This window comes from Phallusia mammillata, chromosome 6, assembly GCF_965637545.1.
Source record: "Phallusia mammillata chromosome 6, kaPhaMamm4.hap1.1, whole genome shotgun sequence".
Taxonomy (NCBI): domain Eukaryota; kingdom Metazoa; phylum Chordata; class Ascidiacea; order Phlebobranchia; family Ascidiidae; genus Phallusia; species Phallusia mammillata.
In genome coordinates, this window is record NC_137257.1 from 12,364,988 (window position 1) to 12,386,602 (window position 21,615).

A 21,615-nucleotide genomic window follows, 5' to 3' on the forward strand; every position below is an offset into this window, starting at 1 on the left:
ATAGTCTTTTATCACGCCATTGTCTTAAAATTTAGCCTTGCATGCACAAAAACTGGCACGAACCATTATTATTCAGAAAAACATTGGCACGCGAGGCCATTAACACATGGAAGTAACAAGTAAATTGGCACAAGGTTGCCGACCCCTGGATACAACAATAGCCTTCCAATTTTACTATTATGCATATGACGATTGTGACGTCATAACGCGCGAAATGATAGGACAAGTTAATCATACGAAGCTGAACATGGAGATGTAACAGTTAGCGTTCAAGAATGAGTAAGTATTTGTACAAGAAAAAATACATTTATTGATGTTTGAGGCTTGGGTCGTGAGATGTTCATAAAACTGAAATTTGGGTCGCGCTCAAAAAAGTTTGAGAACCACTGGCTTACAGGAACAGAAGATGCCAAAACTTTTTGGTGAAATATATATTTCGTGAAATTATTGTGTACAACGGTTGATTCTGTTTGGCCTAGGGTTTATACACTGGGTTTTGAAATGTATTGATGTAGAGAAGAGTAATCATCGGAAAACTGCTACTATAGGTGGATTTCAGTTCAAACTAGACTATTTTTTATTGTCATATAATTACAAAAACAGTAAAATAGAAAGGAAAACAATACTTTCGATTCAATCTCTTGCTTTGACCTTGATATTGTCGTCCAAGGTCAGTTTTTAAACACAAATTTTCTTAGAAAGCTATAACAGATGTATACAGAGATACGAAATTTTTTTTACAACTTTGTTTTGCAAAACGAGTACCTGCAAATGCTGAAGGGCTGTTTATAACCTTTGGCATTGTTTTAATAGCGAGCAGTCATTAGTGTTCAACAACACCATTACAGCTAATTTATACATTACTTAAAGTTTTGATTTTTGAATTGATTTGTCAAAAACTGTGTTTAACTGTATTTGTAATACCTAGTAGTTGACCTGTGCTCAAAGAGAATTCAAAGACCATTTATCGCGGCTTTTGAAAAGTCAAGTTTATTTTATATTTTATCTTTATGTTGATCATTAAAGTTCTGCTTGACACATATGAAACCGAAGCATGTTTACTGAGTTAAATCACATCTTAGGTGTGAAACCTTCGCCAAAACTGAAAACCTGAGTGATAACTTGATAAAACGACATGGCTTTACTGAGCAAATTCACCTGATTTATAATCACTGAAATGACTGTCTCGTAAAACGCCTGTCCAAACGTCAAGCTGAGCACTCCTGCTCTGCTTTAAACTGCCTTAATCATAACCAGTGATTTACTGGCTTGGGACTTCTGTCTGCCTCACAGTATACACATATTAAGGGTTGCAAAGGTAACCATTTGGCAAATTATGGCAAAATTTTAAATACTAAACAAGAAACCTACTGCAAACAACTGTCTAAAGTTTCAGCATATTGGGGTGTGTATTTCTGGCCTAAAACTAAAACATTTTGGGGTTTAAGGGGTAAAAAATGGTTGTATCTAAAAAAATCCAGAATACTTTACATTGCACCAACCAACAAAGTATATAATTCCTAGATTGAGTACTTAAGTGTTAAGTCAGTACAGTCGTTTAAAGCAATACATTTTGGGGCCTGTGGGTGAAACGCTGGGTCATTCAGGGTCAAACTTCAGGACGATCGGATCAATAACTAACATCTGTGTAAATTTGAATTAATTTAAAGCACTGTTTATTTGCGCATTACAAACAAGCGTTAGACCGAAACGAAAATTTTGGGGTTTTGGGGGTGAATCCTATTAAAAATCTTCAGAAAACCTTGCATTGCACCAACCAACAAAGCATGAAATTCCTCGATAATATACTTTAGTCAGTACAGCCGTTTTAAAAATTTTACGTTTTGGGGGCCTGTGGGTGAACCGCTGGGTCAGTCGGAATCGAACTTCAGATTAACTAGAAGAGTGGCTTTCTGATATACTTCCATTTTATATATTCTATACGATATTTACCAATTTACTATACTCATCATTTGATCTACACATATGATTGTTTTTGTAAACAAAAACTAATGGGTCCCCACATGCGTGTTTGTGCGGATTTACGGTAAACAAATGTTGCGGTGATGTTTAGATTCTTAAGGACAAATTTTTAGAAAACATTAACCCAACAATAAAAAAATTGTTCGTATTCTTTTGGCACTATTATTGTCATATATATAATTACAAAAACATTAAAAAAACGATACAAATACTTCAATTTAATCTCTTGCTTCGACCCAGATATTGTCGTCCAAGGTCGGGTTTGAAACAAATTTTCCTACAAAGCCGTAATTACAGACACTATAAATTAAACAGCCATTTGCTGCACAGGTATACATAACAAATTGTTTTTTATTCAACTTTGTTTCACAAAACGACTACCATTGAGCTTTAGTAACCTCTCACTGACCTTTAGTAACCTTTTTTGACACCGTTTTCAATAGCAAGCAGACTTAGTGTAAAACAATACCGGTTTGCCTAATTTATATTTGAGTATTGGTTTGTCAAAAATAATGAAGCTACGTTGTGACGAAAATTCGATCTTAACTGTGTTTGTAATATGTACAAGTTGACCTTTAGTGACCTGTGGTCATGCGGCGGCCAACCTGACAATGAGAATTTAAATACTATTTATCACGGCTATAAAAAGAAATTATGTTTATTTTTTCACCTTTATGTTGATCAACAATGTTTTGCTTGACATTTACAAAACCAAAGCACTTTTATCGAATTTAAATTACGTCTTAGGCATAAAACGTTTGCTGGAAGTGCGAGTGATAACTTATAAAACGACATGGCATTGCTGCGCAAAAACAGCTGATTTCTAATCACTGAAAAGACTGTCTCTTAAAACGTCTGTCCGGACGTCAAGCTGATCCCTCCCGCTCTGCACTAAACCTTTTAATCGTAAACCAGTGAATGACTCCCTTGGGACTTCTGTCTGACTGACAGTGTACACAAACTATGGGCTGTAAAAGTCATTATTTGGCCGATTAAGGCAAATTTTTGAATACTAAACGAGTAAACTACTGCAAACAATTGTTTGAAATTTCAGCACATTAGAGCTTGTATTTCTGGCCTAAAACCAAAAAAGATTATTTCGGGATTTAAGGGGTGACGATTATTTCGGGCTTAAAGGGATAAAAAATGGGTAAATCCAATAAAAAATTAGAAAAGTATTTAGAATACCTTACATTGCACCAACCAACAAAGCATGAAACTCTTAGATCAGTGGTTCTCAACTGGTGGTCCATGGACCACTAGTGGTCAATGATGACTTTTTGAGTGGTCCACTAAATTCAGAGATAAACTAGAGATGATTGCATATTACATGTTGAAAGGGTGTCAAAATGTTAGCTGTTAATAATTGTATCTTATTTCTTGAAAAACGGTTTCAAAGAATTATTTTTCAAGCCCAAATGGTTGTTTCGCATGTGTACTTCACTCTTGCTCAAAAATAAATGGTCCACGATATTATTTTTACCGGGCCAGTGGTCCATGGCCTGAAACGAGTTGAGAACCACTGTCTTAGATCATGTACTTTAGTCAGTACAGCCATTTTCAAAACTTTACGTTTTGGGGGCTTGTGGGTGAACCGCTGGGTCATTTGGGGTCAAACGTTAGGAGGATCAGGTTTTAAACAATAGCTATCATCTGTGTAAATTTGAATAAATTTAAAGCATTCTTTCTTGACCAAACGCGTTTGACAACCCAGCGTTAGACAGAAACAAATATTTTGGGGTTTAAGGGGTAAAAATGGGTAAATCCTGTTAAAAGTTAGAAAATTCTTTAGAAAACATCACATTGCACCAACCAACAGAGCACACAACTCCTAGATGATGTACTTTAGTCAGTACAGCCGTTTAAAAAAAATTACGTTTTGGGGGCCTGCGGGTGAACCGCTGGGTCATTCGGGGTCAAACTTCAGGAGGATCAAATTTGGATTAATATGTAACATCTGTCTAAATTTTAATAAATTTGGAGCACTCTTTCTTGACCAAACGCGTTTAACAAACCAGCGTTAGACAGAAAAAAGAAAAAAAAATACGGACAAAAACAATATGTGTCTCCTTCATAGAAGGGGACCCATAATAACTAACATCTGTCCAAATTTGAATAAATTTAAAGCATTTTTTCTTGACCAAACAAGCGTTAGACAGAAAAAAATACAGACAAAAACAATATGTTTTAATCAGAACCACAATCAGAACACATTTGTACCTGGATGAGTTCCACTGCCACACAAAAATAAACCTTGAATGGGGGTTATGTGAGAAGGACGCACACTAGTTGGTCGTGTAAATAGCAACTGATCAAGTGACATTGCTCCATGAAATATATTCTGCACACATTTCAAACATGAAATGAACCATTTTAGATTTACTACAGTAATTTTTTTTATACTCCGCCTGTAAGTCCAAAAATAGTTTCCAAATCCCTAGGAACAAGTACATCTGTCCCAACAATGCTGTTTTTAAATCCAGGTGCATACATCTCAATGCTATCAAAAACTGAATACGTACATATTATCCCACACATCCCAATCATATATAATATAAAAAATTCTCTTTGCATACCATTGAAAGCATACTTTTGCTTGTCTTCAAGAGTCCACTCCCTGCCATTTTTTAGAGTAATAGGTGTATACTGAGTAAAAATAGATATGACATGATGTCCATCAGGAGCTAATGTATTATCCAAAGCACTTGGTATGCACATTTCAATCATTGGTCTGTTAATAAAACATGACAACCAACAATTAAATAAAAATGTTTTTAAACAAACCAGACAGCGGTAAATTGATTTCTGGGTGTCATTATTCTGTTTCTATACTTGTAACAATTTCCACCTTTTTATATATCACATGTTTGGAAATGTTTGATTCAAGGTTAAAATCAGTTAACTATCTTACATAGAACAAATATATTTCACTTGTAAAATCAACTTCAGTGGCTGAAAAGGCAACACATAAGGAATTAAAATTAGACAAGGCTAATAGTTCTATCTTACACACAACCATCACTGAACTGAAAGCCTTGCAGACAAAACCGGCTTAAAGTATGCAGTAAAAGATGAGGAAAGACACAAAAGTTACAGCGTAATAAAGCAGAAAATGTGGGCACATTTTGACCTGCACACTGTGCAAATAATCACTGTTATAAATCACTGTCCCATCAGTGTGCTGTGGAGTGTTGAACTTTCCCCTTGTAGAACAGTGACCAGACTAATCATTGGCAAACCTATTTTTATCTGACCCATAAGTCACATGTTGGCAGGTTTTAAATTTCCTAGTATGGGTTTGTAGGAATGAACTACTCTTAGGAATGACGGTTTTGTAATGTCCATGGTTGTCACATAGGGCACACACAATACCTGCAAGGATGGGATCCTGGTAGAGCGCGAAAGCGCCCTGTACCAGTGAGCTACACATGGATAAACAACTTAAGAAGCCGTAAAGTTATAACAGTTCGTTCCTAATTGTGGTAGGCAATACACATATGCTAACATAGTAAATTGGGTAACAAATCTGAAAACACGAGGACTTAAAGTTGTTGGGAAACATACAAACATATAAACTACTGCATATGGGGGCAGAATTGCAAACGAAGAATAAATGTATTGTTTGTCACCCTTTACAGCTACAAGTAACTAAAATGTTACAGCTTCATTTAAAACATCAAAAACATTTCACAGTGCATGGCTATGTAATATACAAACCCCATTGACAATCAACAACCTAACAATCATACCCATTGCAGCTCATGAGAATATAGCGGTGAGGAAAAGCACAAAGCTTTTATAACGTATTTGCATACAACCCATGAGAACATTTAAAAAACACTCAACAACTGTTTAAAATACCAAAAGAGCTGGTGAACACAAAAAGATATTTAACAGTAAAGAGGTAAAAAATACGAAATGTTTTTGACACTTTTAATGCACCAACTAACATTGTATGGTACTTCAGGCTCATGTACTCACGTAAAGATACCCTTTTGTAAACCGTAATGTGTTGGGGGCCTGTGGGTGAGCTGTGGTCAAACTTTGGAAAGGGTAACTTTGCCTAAATATCTTTGACATGTGTAGAAGAAAGCCTTTAAGTCACTTTTTTTAATCAATTTTAATTTGTCAGCATACATTATGTTATGTCGTTTTTACCAACCTGTGTAAGTTTTGAAGTGCTGAGCCTTTAAACTGCAACTTCTACAAGCTGTCTAAACTACATTTAATTTGAACATTGTTTGAAAAAAAATTATCCAGTGGGGTAAACCATGTGTTTATTGAGAGTAAACACAATAATTATTGACTTAAAAGTACATATTCTATATACTGTCTGAATGTCATTCAATTCCAACATTATATAAAAATAACTGATTTTACGGGGATAGTGGGGTAACTGATGGGGTTATACACCTGAAATAACAAAAAATGACCCAATCAACAGTCGTGTAAAATTTTGTCCCATCAGCTAATGTTTACAATTTTAAAGTAGAGGTGTTTTGAGCAACAATCGTTAATGCCTCTTATGTGATAAGTCTGTCAACAACCCCCTACTGCAATGCACAAACACTTGTCCTTATAACACTATTAAACCACAGAAACCTTTCAGTTGTGGTGCCCTGCAACATACAAAAACGTTTTACACTTTGGGGGCTGTCAGGGTAAATACTTGGATTCCCGAGACGATGAAGCAGATGGCACATCTACATATCCATATCTACCACATGTGAAAGTTTCATCCCAAGCCATTAAACATTTCATGGTGAAACAAGTTAAACAAACTTTGAAACAAACAACCAAATGAAATAAAACAAAGAACCAAATCAAGTCGTCCCCTTCAGGGAAGGGTATTTATATATAATTGCCTTGTGGTGCATGTATGTACACTGCCAATTGGTGTAATGTGTTTTGAAGCCTTTAGGCAAGGAGTTTGTTTTAAACACTGTTGATTTCATTTAGCAGCTAATTAATGAATTGTTGATTTGAGATCCACACATATGATTGAATGGATCCCTATTCCCTACACACGTGTTTGTGTGGTTTTACAGTAACCAAGTGTTGCAGGTATTTTTAGATTCTTAAGGACGAATTATTATAAAGCATTAAAGCAACTTTAAAAAAGTTTTGTTTGTATTGTTTTTGCATCATTGTTGTTGTATAATTTTAAAAACACACAGTAGAAACGAACGGGAAAAAATACTTTCAATTCAATCTCTTGCTTTGACCTTGATATTGTTGTCCAAGGTGAGTTTTTAAACCTAATTTTTGCATTACAAAAAACAGTTGCATTACAGACACTATAAATTAAAAGCTATTTGTTCCAAGGTATACATAACAAATTGTTTTTGGAACACTACATACAGATCTGTTCATAAGTTTAATGGTGAAAATAAAGGCCTTCATATCGCTTATTTTCACCATTAAATTGTTTTTCATTTAATTTTATTTCGCAAAGGAGTACCATTGACCTGTAGTAACCTTTCATGATGCAGACACCGAACAACAGTTTAATGACCTTTTAAAACAGTTCTCAATAGCATGCAGTCCTTCAAACAAATACATGACCATAGGCACCAAGTTTTACGAAAATGCAAGGTGGTGGACATGAACCTACGTCACTTTATGTGACGTCAGTAATGCGTGCAACCAGAAGAACTTAAAAAGCCAAACAAACTTTTTATACAGTAGAATGCAACGTTAGTCAAAATCAGAAAAAATGATATGTTTGAAATACTGTTTAGTTTGCAATTGCAACACGTTGCTGTAAGTTTTTCATTGGCATAGCAACGTTGAAAAAATGTAAAAAACTCCACGCTTGTGTACATGACTTGAGTATTGATTTGTCAAAAATAAAAAAGAATACGTTACGACGTTTGTAACTGTGTTTGTAATACCTTCAAGTGACCTTCCGTGACCCGTGGTCATGCGGCAGCCAAGCTGCCAACGAGAATTTAAAGACCGTCTATGGTGGCTTTGTTGATCAACAAAGTTTTGCTTGACATATTAAGCCGAAGCACGTTTATCGAGTTTAAATCACGTCTTAGGTGTGAAACCTTGGCCAAAACTGAAAATATGCATGATAACTTAATAAAAGGGCATGGCATTGCTGCGCAAATACAGCTAATTTCTAACACCGAACCCACTGTGTCATAAACCATCTGTCAGGGCGTCCCTCCCGCTCTGCTTTAAACCACCGCAATCGCAAACCAGTGAATCACTCCCTTGGGACTTCTATCTGACTGACAGAGTACACATATTATGGGCTGCAAAGGTAACCATTTGTCCGATTAAGGCAAAATTGTAACTACTAAACGAACAACCAACTGCAAACAATTGTTTACTTCAGCACATTAAGGCCCCTATTTCTGACCTAAAACTAAAACCAATTATTTTGGGATTTAAGGGGTGATTCCAATAAAAAGTACAAAGTTCTTTAGAATACCTTACATTGCACCAACCAACAAAGCATGAACCTCCTATATCAGTGGTTCTTAACCTTTTTATAACGGGCGAACCCTACGATATTCTTCAGCCTTTGGTCGAACCCCAAAGTTACATCCTAGGTTTTTGACCGATTGTGCTTGGTGGGTCGTAATTAGTTTTTGTTTAAACGTAGTGGCAACAGTTACTGTTTGTCACTTTGTTAAATTCTGACATGATAATACAAGCAACTTGTTTCATGATTGCTTTAATTCCGGCAATTTTTAGTTTTTACCAAAATAAAGCATTGTATATTTAGCATCTGTACACAAACATGAAAAAGATAAAGTGAAGTATTTGCTGCCAACAAAATTTTGTCGTTTTTCTGCTTACGAACAATGCTCTTTGTTACATCAAAAAAATAAAAATAAAACCTTAGGCCAGAGGTGTACAACCATTTTGCTAGGACGGCCGCATCGCAGATTCTTATTTCACCAGCGGCCTCCATTTACCTGCTTATTTTTGTTTTGAGGTACTTGGTTTATTTCATGTATTTAATAGCGCCCACAAAGCCCAGATTAATTTCTAGCTCGGTGCACAGATTGAGCTGCATAGCGAGGAGACCAGTCTTAAGTGTTTATGATGTCATAATGTATATTGTGATGCTTGTGGTACCTGTTTTGTTCGCATTGTTGGCACACAATAGGCGTACAAAAAGATTGACACATACGGTCATTAGGCTGGTAATACTCTAGTACCACAAAAACTGTTTAGTGCAGTTTAAAACACCCCTGCCTAAGTTTAACTTTCCAGTGCTTGAATATTGAGCAAATACAAATTGCCGTTTTTAGCAACGATAGACCCTAAAGTTTGACAAAAAAGAGTATTTGTATTGTACTTTAAAAAGACCTTCATCGAACCTCCGATTTGGCGTTGTCGAACCCCTGGGGTTCGATCGAACTCTGTTTAAGAACCACTGTCTTAGATTATGTACTTTAGTCAGTTTAGCCATTTAAAAAAAATATGCTTTGCAGCTTTAGGGGCTTGTGGGTGAACAGCTGGGTCATTCTTGGATTAATAGCTAAATTTGAAGCACTCAAACGCGTATAACAAGCCAGCATTAGACAGTAAAAGAGAATACTGACAAAAACAATATGACCATATGAAATGCAAGAAAATTATAAAATATATTACGACAATCAAGTATAAGTATTAAAATACTTTAACTTCTTGATGTAACTGTTGTGTCGAAAGAGTGTTGGACAAAAACAAAAAGCAATGTATTTGTTCAAAATATAGAAGCCTAAAAATATGTGTACTCTTACTTGTTAGAGGGAAAGCCTTGAGCACAATCAAGAAAAGCAGAATGCAAAATATCAGTATTTTCACAATTTAAGTGAATGGTTCCCATGTGCTGTTCACCACACTTTCCATACTTCTGATTTGGAACTGCCAAAAAGTCCGGAAGACTATCCACTGCCACTGAAAAGAAATACATTTAATTTAAAGTTTTAAATTAAATCAAAGGTACTTCAAACACCAACAATCACTTTACTAGAACTGTAGTATACTAAAAAGTAACTTTTCCATATAATGTTGATGTATAAACATAACGTATAATTCAGGGGTAGTTGCAACTAAAAATTGCCTAGCCTAATCTAAATTATTGGAATTTATAATCACTACGTATTGTTGACAGATTTTAGGTGTCACGGCTCTGTTGGGAGTTGAGCAGTGATGGGGAGACTCGAGTCAGTGATTCGACTCGAGTCACATTTTTAAAAGACTCGACTTGACTTAGTAGAGACTTAACTCGGACTCGTAATTTCACGAATAAAACAGAATTTTTTTATAATGGATAACCAGTTCAGTTGGCTTCAACCAAACACCAGCAGCAATTTAATGTGCAATGCAAAGTTATTTTTGCTTAATTTTAATGTAACAAAGTCGCTGCTACATGCACAAACTTTCTTACGCTGTCATCAAGCATTGTACTTATTGCTTGGTTTAATGTAATCGAATGCAGTACATGTCAAAACCAAGTATTCGCTTTTAAGCGATTATATTACTGAACAAATGCTCTAGTGCATGCGGTAAAATATTAATTTTTAGTTTTCAAAAACTCCTTTGAACAGATTGACGTTTTTTCCATGCTGTTTAATGAGTGTCAATTAACATGCTTCTTTAAAGTTGAACCTATACTCTAAGAAACGTTGATGGGATTTGTTCACTGCAATAAAGCGGTGTCCGTTTAAGGTAAAAAAGTCGCGATGAACCATTCAAACAGATTAAATATCTAAACCTTTAACTTTTCCTTGCAAATACTTTTGGGACTTGCCTTGACTCGAACCGCTAAAGACTTGATTCCACTTGAGACTCAAACCACATTTGACTTGACTCGACTTGAGAGTCGACCCCCTTCTGACTTGACTTGGGACTCGAACCCTTACTGACTCGACTTGACTTGAGACTCGACTAATAAGACTTGTTACCCAACCCTGGAGTTAAGAGTACATAACTTAATGCAAAGTCATCCATGCCATATACATTATTTTACTTGATTTTGTCAGACAATGCTAAAACTCATACAGAACACAATTTTTTTTTCAAAAAATGTCTTTCAACTAGAAGGGTGGCTTAGCACATATTGCCCTTGCATATACACTGTAACCTATTTTAAAACATAAATATATTTCCTTTGCTTATTTTGTATTGGGTCCCATATTAGCCATCATCATTTATAACTTTATTAGTTTCTGCAGGCAAAAACTAATGGGTCCCCACACATGCAAAGTTGAAAATAATGCAATTCAAGAGATAACCCTGAGGAAGTCGGGTGTTGTATGGTAAAACACAGCGATCGGCACTGGGCTTAAATAATAATACTATGTAGAATACAAACTATAAAATTAGATTCACCCCAGATATTGTTTGAAGTATGTCCTATTTAATGTTTTAAAAAACTGACCCATTTTAGGGGGCTAGTAGGGCAACTAATTGCGTTCGACACACAAACTAAAAAATATATAAAAACCATAATGACTCAATCAATAGTACTGCAAAATTTCAGCCCAATCCAAGAATGTTTAAAATTTTGACCACTAGAGGTATTTTGAGCATAGTACACTTTGGGGACTTGTGGGGTAAATGTTAGGACTACAGGGTTGAACACAACAATCAACACCTATAAATGGCATACTATACAAGAAATCCAAATTTCAGCCAATTCTGACACTGTTTAAAAACTCACCCATTTTAGGAGGCTAGCGGGGTAAATACTGGGGTTATCGACAAAAACAAAGTGGGATGCACATCCACATGAATATATCTACCATCTGTGTAAATTTTAGCCAAATCCATCAAACATTTGATGGAAAAACGAGTCGGACAAACTTTGGGTAAAAACACCCATTTTAGGGGCCTAGCGGGGTAAATACTGGGGTTATCAACAAAAACAAAGTGAGATGCACATCTACATAACTATATCTACCATCTGTGTAAACTTCAGCCAAATCCATCAAACATTTGATGGAAAAACGAGTCGGACAAACTTCGGGGGAAAAATACCCATTTTAGGGGGCTAGTGGGGTAAATACTGGGGTTATCAACAAAAACAAAGTGGGATGCACATCTACATAACTATATCTACAATCTGTGCAAATTTCAGCCAAATCCATCAAACATTTGATGGAAAAACGAGTCGGACAAACTTTGGGAAGAAAAAAAAAGGAAGAAAAAAAAAGAAAAACAAACAAACATTTCGAGTAAAATCAATATGTGTCCCCTTCAGGGAAGGGGACCCATAATAATAACTAGAAGGTTAGCTTAGCACATTTTGTCGTTGCACATACACTATAATCTATTTTAAAACATTAATATATTTCTTACACTTATTTTTATATTGGGTCCCATATTAGTCATAGTCTTTTATAACCTTAGTTGTATTTGCAGGCAGAAACTCATGGGTCCCCACACTTGCAAAGTTGAAAAAAACTAGAAGGGTGGCTTAGCACATATTGCCCTTGCATATACACTGTAATCTATTTTAAAACATTAATATATTTCCTTTGCTTATTTGGTATTGGGTCCCATATTAGCCATCATCATTTATAACTTTATTAGTTTCTGCAGGCAAAAACTAATGGGTCCCCACACATGCAAAGTTGAAAATAATGCAATTCAAGAGATAACCCTGAGGAAGTCGGGTGTTGTATGGTAAAACACAGCGATCGGCACTGGGCTTAAATAATAATACTATGTAGAATACAAACTATAAAATTAGATTCACCCCAGATATTGTTTGAAGTATGTCCTATTTAACGTTTTAAAAAACTGACCCATTTTAGGGGGCTAGTAGGGCAACTAATTGCGTTCGACACACAAACTAAAAAATATATAAAAACCATAATGACTCAATCAATAGTACTGCAAAATTTCAGCCCAATCCAAGAATGTTTAAAATTTTGACCACTAGAGGTATTTTGAGCATAGTACACTTTGGGGACTTGTGGGGTAAATGTTAGGACTACAGGGTTGAACACAACAATCAACACCTATAAATGGCATACTATACAAGAAATCCAAATTTCAGCCAATTCTGACACTGTTTAAAAACTCACCCATTTTAGGAGGCTAGCGGGGTAAATACTGGGGTTATCGACAAAAACAAAGTGGGATGCACATCCACATGAATATATCTACCATCTGTGTAAATTTTAGCCAAATCCATCAAACATTTGATGGAAAAACGAGTCGGACAAACTTTGGGTAAAAACACCCATTTTAGGGGGCTAGCGGGGTAAATACTGGGGTTATCAACAAAAACAAAGTAGGATGCACATCTACATAACTATATCTACCATCTGTGTAAATTTCAGCCAAATCCATCAAACATTTGATGGAAAAACGAGTCGGACAAACTTCAGGGGTAAAATACCCATTTTAGGGGGCTAGCGGGGTAAATACTGGGGTTATCAACAAAAACAAAGTGGGATGCACATCTACATAACTATATCTACCATCTGTGTAAACTTCAGCCAAATCCATCAAACATTTGATGGAAAAACGAGTCGGACAAACTTCGGGGGAAAAATACCCATTTTAGGGGGCTAGCGGGGTAAATACTGGGGTTATCAACAAAAACAAAGTGGGATGCACATCTACATAACTATATCTACAATCTGTGCAAATTTCAACCAAATCCATCAAACATTTGATGGAAAAACGAGTCGGACAAACTTTGGGAAGAAAAAAAAAGAAAAACAAACAAACATTTCAAGTAAAATCAATATGTGTCCCCTTCAGGGAAGGGGACCCATAATTATTTCAAATGATAACCATGAAAAAGTCAGGTGTTGTTAGGTAAAACACAGTGATCGGCACTGGACTTAATAATAATACTATGTAGAGTACAAACTATACAAGTCAGTTTCACCCCAGATATTGTATGAAGTATGTCCTATTTGACGTTTTTTTTAAAGAAAAGAAGGAGTAAATAGTGGCATAATGGGGTATACCAAAAAAGAAGAACATTGTTAAGTGTCACCCATTTTAGGTGTGAAATGGTTAAGTTGTGGGGCTACAGGGTAAAACACAACAATTGAGGAATTAAAATAGTATTTCGTTTTATTCAAAGGTTTTTTTTAGTATATTCCACGTGCTACCCAAATTCTAGCCAATGCCGACACTGTCTAATAGACTCACCCATTCAAGGGGGCTAGTGGGGTGAAATTGGGGATACAAAGTTAAACACAACAAAATCATCCTATGAATGGTAAATTATACAAGCTGTCCAAATTTCAGGCAATTCCGACACTGTTTAAAATACAAACCCATTTTAGGGAGCTAGTAGGTTTAACTAATGGGGTTTGACACACAAACTAAAAAATGAGAAACCACAATGACTCATTGCAAAATCACAATGACTTGCTGCAAAAGTTTGAAATTTTGACCACTAGAGGTGTTTTAAGCAACATTTAATGCTTCTGACGTCATAAGGCTGTTAACAAACGCCTAACTGCCATAGCACAAAAACATCCACGAAGCAACCCATAAACACGAGTAACATACAACTGGTTGGCCTGTAACACTATTGCGCCACAGAAATCTTTCGTTTGTGGTGCCCAGTAACTAGTGGTGGGATTCAAATTTACTGTCAGCCGGTTCAATAACAAAAGTCATATTTTCAGCCGGTTCTGATACAAAAATTCCATTGACAGTAACCAGTAATGCAAATTGGTTCGCTGATCTCATAAAATTTCGTGACACGGTTCTAAGAACCGTTGCAAACCGGCTAAGTTTTACCCCAATAGCCCCCAAAGTGTAAAAAAATATATGTATGTTACTGGCAGTGGTAACATACAAATATGTTTTACACTTTGGGGGCTAGTGGGGTAAAATTTGGGGGTACAAGGTTAAACACAACAATCAACACCTGTAAATGGCATACACTACATGTTATCCAAATTACACTCAATTTCGAAACTGTAAAACCCATTTTAGGGTGCTAGCGGGGTAAACACTGTGGTTATCAATTCAAACAAAGTGGGATGCACATCTACATAACTATATCTACCATCTGTGTAAGTTTCATCCACATCCATCAAACATTTGATGGCAAAGCGAGTTGGACAAACTTTAGGAAAAAAACAAAACATGAAAAACAAAACAATTCGAGTAAAATCAATATGTGTCCCCCTCAGGAAATGGGGACCCGTAATAATCAGTAAGTAGAAAAAGACTCTGAACACTATATATCTCATTCTTGACTCAATTGGATATTTTTATGTTTGGTTCACAAAATTAAAAGTTTTAATGTAAGTATGCAAAATAAGCCATGTGCGCTGGGCATCAAGGGTAAGAGCACCACAAAAATTTGACAAGCTAATTTTCAGTAAAAGAAAGTGCCAGATTTTTTTGTTGATGCTGAATCATCTTCCAAGAATACAAATATTTAACAGAATAACAATACATTCAGCACCAAGACTCTCCAGTCACAAGCTGTAGAGGCACCAAAATGCAAGTGCTTGCGGCTTAAATGCACCTCTGGTATGAATATGGTGGACAAGCCCATGTTTGGTGTGCACATAATGTTTTATGCTTCACTGCAAATGTTTGCTAGACTTCATTATGGATGCCTAGTCATGTTTAAACTGACCACTTTTAGTAAAAAAATCTTTTCAAAATATTGCCGACTCGTCTTCAGTATAGTGGCCCATTTTAGGACCCAATGTAACGGATGACCCCCTCACCTCAATTGCCATTCATGCTATTTGGCAAATTAGCAGCAAGCATTATAATCTTATACAACAAGTAGTAAAAACCTGAAGAAATATGCAAGATTTAATATCTAGCACATCTCGCTTTTGTTGTCAAAACATTTAAAACCTCTGGAAAACCCCACAAAGTTTTGAACACACTGACAAATTAAAAACCATGTTGTGGCAAATAAACTTTTGACTGATCTACGGTAACACATAGTTTACGCTTTTTGGTGATCAACGACATTTCAGACTAATCTGAAAACTGAAGTACCTTTTCTTTATAACATGTTAGTGATGGGTTTATAACAGGGGTTCTTAAACTGGGGGGCGTGAAGGGTTCGCAAGGGAGACGCAGCACATTATGGCAGCAAAGTTTTCACTTGCAAACAATCGTAAATGAATGCATTGGAATTATGTCGGCACTGATTTCGAACTAATTGTTTACAGTAAACGCTTCATTACTCTGAAATGGATGTCCAGTTGTATTAACCAAACTTTTCTACACTGTGGGCAGGATACGCCCTAGTGCCGTCTTCTCAAGCTTAGCCCACGAGGCTATTTTTATAGGGGTGCCAAGATTATTTTTTTGGTCTTTTTAAAAACCTATTTAAAATCTGTTAAATTGTGAGAATAAATAAATAGAGACTAACTACAATTTAATTGAGACTAACTACAATTTAACAGATTTTAAATAGGTTTTTAAAAAGACCAAAAAAATAATCTTGGCACCCCTATAAAAATAGCCTCGTGGGCTAAGCTTGAGAAGACGGCACTAGGACGTATCCTGCCCGCAGTGTAGAAAAGTTTGGTTAATACAACTGGACATCCATTTCAGAGTAATAAAGCGTTTACTTTAAACAATTAGTTCGAAATCAGTGCCGACATAATTCCAATGCATTCATTTACGATTGTTTGCAAGTGAAAACTTTGCTGCCATAACTTGCTGCGCCCCCCCAGTTTAAGAACCCCTGATCTAAACAATGAACCATGGAACCCTGCGTCAAAACAGAAAATGCACATAGCCTACTGGAGTTACTGTGCAAATGCCGCTGACTATACCTGCCAAGTAACACTGTACTGCACTGTAACGCAGAAAACCTTCCGCTAAGCATTGAACTGCCAAAACTGTAAACAGCCAGTATCTAAAGGTTTAGTGAACATTAAACACATATTTAGGCCTGTAAAGGTAATCATTGGGTCATTTTGGTTAAAATTTTTCAACAACAAACAATGAAAACTCCTCAGCATTTTTCAAGAATGTCCAGATGAGCAAAAGAGTTACACAATGTTTTAAAAAACTTTGCAATTCACCAATCAACCAAGTATGAAACTCCGGAGTGTACTTTAGTAATAATTGTTATTTAAAAACTATACATTTTAGGGGTCAGTGGGTAATCAACTGGGTCAACCACGGATAAACTCTAAAAACCTCCACTTTGAACTAGAAAGCTTTTCTATATCTTTCAATTTTATATATTCTATATCATATTTACCGATTTACTGTACACACCATTTGATCTACACACATGATTGTTTTCGCAAGCAAAAACGAACAGGAAGGTAACCCATAATGATCAAAACTACCTACCTACAACATAATACTTTTATAAATATAATAATAAAACTATTTTGTGCTTTTTAAATAAAATGTTAATCAATGCAAACTACTTTCTTGACTAACACGTGGAATAAACCTGCACGATACAAAAACTAAAAAGTGAAATTATATGTTTTTCTGAAGTACACTTAAAATAGTAATGAATAAAACCTCAACATAAACCACTACATACCATTGATTTTCGTAACAGGAGAAGAGTAATCAATTCGATTAATTTTTCTTATGTATTCCACATCATTAACATCTTTATCTTGCAGCAGTTTGTTAAAGGTAACATGAGGAGTTGTGTTACAGAAAACATAGTCTGCTTGAACAAACTGCTGTGATTTCAAAATCACACCTTCCGCTTTTCCATTCTTAACAGCTATGTTGTCCACCTCCTACAAGAGTGGTGTAAAACATTTACAGGGGTAACATATGAAATTGATTAGAATATCTATGTAACCAGCAGTAATTAGACTACTGGGATACCTTTTTCTATGCCAGGTTAGTTTCAGGTACAGGACAGGAGAAAAAAGTTTTAACTCAGTCAAATTTGTCAAGGCTTAAGTACTTATAATTAATCAAAGTCAAGAATTTAGATTTGTTACTTAGCAAAAGAATGTGAGTTTTGTTAACAATTCTGGGTGGTCTGAGGCTTAAGCTGGGTGCATACTGTCAACCATAAGACAACGATAGGAAAATCCCCAGCAGTCGCATGATGCCTATGATGCTCTGGACAGACTCCAACAGTTGCTACAATGACAAATGCACAATGCTTATGATTGTCTGTTGCCAATAAATACACCATCTATATAGCTTAAATTTCAGGCTTTTAGGTAATAAATTAAAACCAAAACATTCAAGTGAAACAGCTGTTCTTGTATTTATAATTGCTTCAAACGAAATACTACAAATGGGTGCGTAAATAGGAGTATCAAAGAAGCAGAAACACTGAAATGAACACGAAGAAAACAGTGGAACTAATAACACTTAAAACATGACATGTTTAGAAGCAATTAAACACGAAAAGCAATGCTATAGAATATGAATAAACCATGGTAATTAAACTCAACTCAACAAACTTTCTGCATACATTAAAATGTCTGAATACAATGTATCTGTAATTTGTTGTATGTACAAGCTAACAACATATGGAGATTTTGATCTTAACTCAGCTGCCACAAATGCAACATCAGATTTATCTGATGATGGAGCACCTTGAGTGTTCTTTTCATTGCATTTTTGGATCACATTAGGCATTTGACCCTGCAATAGTAGAGGTTTAGTACGATTTTTAGTTTTCTTCGCAATTGCTGTACTTAACCTAAATTACCACGCTAGCTGGAAATTGTTAAGCTCATTCGGCAGAAGGTTCTGTTACTCTTAAAGCTACAGATTCAAGTGGAGAATTTACGCACTCTTGATTGTAGTTTTAGAAGTTTCACCTTGAGAAACATATGTTTTATAGCAGGGGTCACCAAACTTTTTTTGCTGTGGGCCGGATAAGGTAAATAATGGTTCGTGGGGGCCACATAGTTTACATGCCCTAGCACTGTCTTTCCAAACTTAGATGGTCCTTCCACAATCCTATTTAAAATCTGGTGATTTGACTGTTAAATTGTATAGTTAGTCTCATCTTGCGAGCAATGCATGCTTAATCCGCACAAGTAACAAAAAGGCAATTGTTTGTGCACAATATACACTTGTAGTCTTGTCTGTGACGTTAACAAACTGGTTTTGGATCAATTCCTGTAAAAGTAGGTAATATCCATTCTACATGGTGTGACAAAACAACTTTAGAAAGAAGTAGAATAATATTTGAATAATACAAACTTATCAATATGATTTAGCAATCAAAAAAATGTGGTGGCAGGCCGGATGATATGACCTCTGGACCGCGGGCTGTAGTTTAGTGACCCCTGTTTTAGAGTCATTAGGTTCTTCATTGATTTAAAAATTATCTTTTGTACTATTCATTAAAATAATACTATAATTGTAAGTAAATTAGAAAAACAATGATAAACCTTTAGTGCTTCGTGTAGCTGTCCAGAAATTTCATTTGCTGAAAATAAGGCCATGTGTCTGGCGATTGACAAACTGATCCACTGTTAACTTCTTTGTTTTTTTGTGTTTATAGGTACTCCTCAGGTTAATCCATTTCATTTGACAGTACTCAACTAAAACAACAATAAATCCACTAATGATACATGCAAAAAGATTAATTCTGTTAGCTTTATGAACTGTGAAACTCAGTTTTGATCAGTCACTTGCTTCCATTCACCTTCAGTTTTATGCTTATTCTTTTTGTCTGTATCATACTGATTATACAGTAATGATAAGCTGGAAATCATATGAAAAAATAGTTCATTCAAATTTTTATCTTATATTTTTCCTTAAGTATCTAAGATGCATTTAGATTTGCACTCTGAATAAAAATAATTGACATACATAAGAAAACACATTTAATTAGGTTGACCAATTGTCCACTGTCAGGAAACAGTTCCAGATGTATTGAAATATTTACACAGTTCTCTCTAACAAATCTGGAATCATTTCCAGAAAAATTTGAATCCATATCCGTAATTCTTAAAAAAATACTTAGAAAAGATTAAAGAGTTTAAAATGGATTACCTTAACATAAACCAATATGAACTGGTGACCGAAAACAATTGGGAAAGTTCCAAACTGTTTCAAAATCTTTGAGAATTTTTAGCCGGTCTTCTGTGCTTGAGGGAGCAATGTATTTTGGACCAGGCACATTCCAAAGAATGTAGATTCTTGTGCATAAAAGATAACATAGGGATGTTTATCCTTTGGATTCGAATCCATTTTTGCCATTTATATCGGGTAATTGGAACCGATATAAATGTGCGCTCTCGCCGTTGGTAAAAATGTAAACACATGCGTTACGTTTTTATGTCGACGCCCGGTCATTGTACCAGTTGCAAAAGACGGCAAGTGACTCGTCGCCGCCTAATCAGGGAGCGCTATACAATGCCATAACGCCAAGTCATGAGTCGCTATAACAACGCCATAACGATGGTTGTGCATTTAAAGCATAATTAACGATTAGCGCACTTGTTACGCATCTGATTACGTCATTACGTTTATGCCATTAAATGACTTACCAGCGACTTTTTGCAACGTCTTACCAGCATCTAATTGTTTTCCGACTTTGGCAACAAAAAACTAAAAAAATGTATCATTGTCATCTAAACGAAGAAGCTGTTTCAATGACCCGGGGAAGGGGACCCATAATAAGCATAAAATTCAAAACCCTAATTTGCCTTGCGCAATACGATCGACTCCTCATGGGCCAGATGTCCCAATTCTATTGGCTCCTAAAGTTTTACAAACAGTTGAAGAAGATTCTCTCCAACAAACAGTTGAAGAAGATTCTCTAACCCTCTTTAGTCTATTGTGTGGATGTTCAAGGTCTTATAGAGAAATTGGGAACAGTGTATATTCCCAGTGATTGGCGCCTCTTTATTGATGCATCAAAGTAAAGCCCAAAAGCTGTATTGTTGCACAATACAAATAAATTTGATTCTATCCCTGTAGCTTATTCCACTAGCATGAAGGAGTCTTGAAACAAGTCCTAAATATGCCACTGGGTCAACAATCTGAATTTACACAGTACCCTTGTTTTATGTGTGATTGGAATGGCTGAGACAGGAGAAATCATTGGATTAAACATGAGTGGCCGTTGAGGGAGTATCTTACAACAGGCTATAAAAATGTTTTACAGCCTGCCTGTTCTTATCGACAGATCTAATGTTATACTTCCATATTACATATTAAACTGGGTCTCATGAAACAGTTTGGAAAAGCTTTTAACAAAGGTGCATGTTTTAAATACATTCCAGAAAAGTTTCCTCACTTGAGTGCCCAGAAAGTTAAAGAGGGTGTATTTGTTGGACCTCAAATCAGAACACTCACCAAAGACCCCCAATTTCTTATTACCATGACGGATGTGGAAAAAAAGCATGGATCTCTTTTACCGAAGTTGTATCTACATTTTTTGGAAATACTTAAGATCCGGATTACTAAAATATTGTACAAAACATGTTGGTTTCTTATCAAGCTTGGCATTCTAATGAGTGTAAAGGTTCATTTTCTTGGGTGACATGAGTGAGGAGCATGGTGAACGTTTTCACCAGGACATCAAAACCATGGAAACGCAGCATCAAGGGCGATGGGATGCAACAATGATGATGGACTACTGTTAGTACCTGAAACGTGACTGCAAGAATAGTGAGGCTGCAAGAAAAGCTAAAAGAAAATTCATGCCAAACACCAATAAGAAATAAGAAAGAAAAGTTGTTTGAATCAAAAGTTTATTGAGTAAAT

The 21,615-nt window shown here is 35.8% G+C and overlaps 1 protein-coding gene across 3 annotated transcripts in view; it reads right to left on the reverse strand.

The window, feature by feature from the left end:
- Window positions 1–21,615, reverse strand: part of LOC145234712 (pyridine nucleotide-disulfide oxidoreductase domain-containing protein 2-like) — a 48,134-nt gene that overhangs the window by 1,471 nt on the left and 25,048 nt on the right. For all 3 annotated transcript variants that reach the window (XM_080099437.1, XM_080099436.1, XM_080099438.1), the window contains 5 exons: window positions 17,456–17,663; window positions 9,729–9,885; window positions 4,560–4,714; window positions 4,387–4,493; window positions 4,204–4,324 (listed from right to left, as the gene is read on the reverse strand). In XM_080099437.1, coding sequence (XP_079955563.1) covers window positions 4,204–4,324; window positions 4,387–4,493; window positions 4,560–4,714; window positions 9,729–9,885; window positions 17,456–17,663 — 748 coding nt within the window. The remainder of the gene's footprint in view (window positions 1–4,203; window positions 4,325–4,386; window positions 4,494–4,559; window positions 4,715–9,728; window positions 9,886–17,455; window positions 17,664–21,615) is intronic.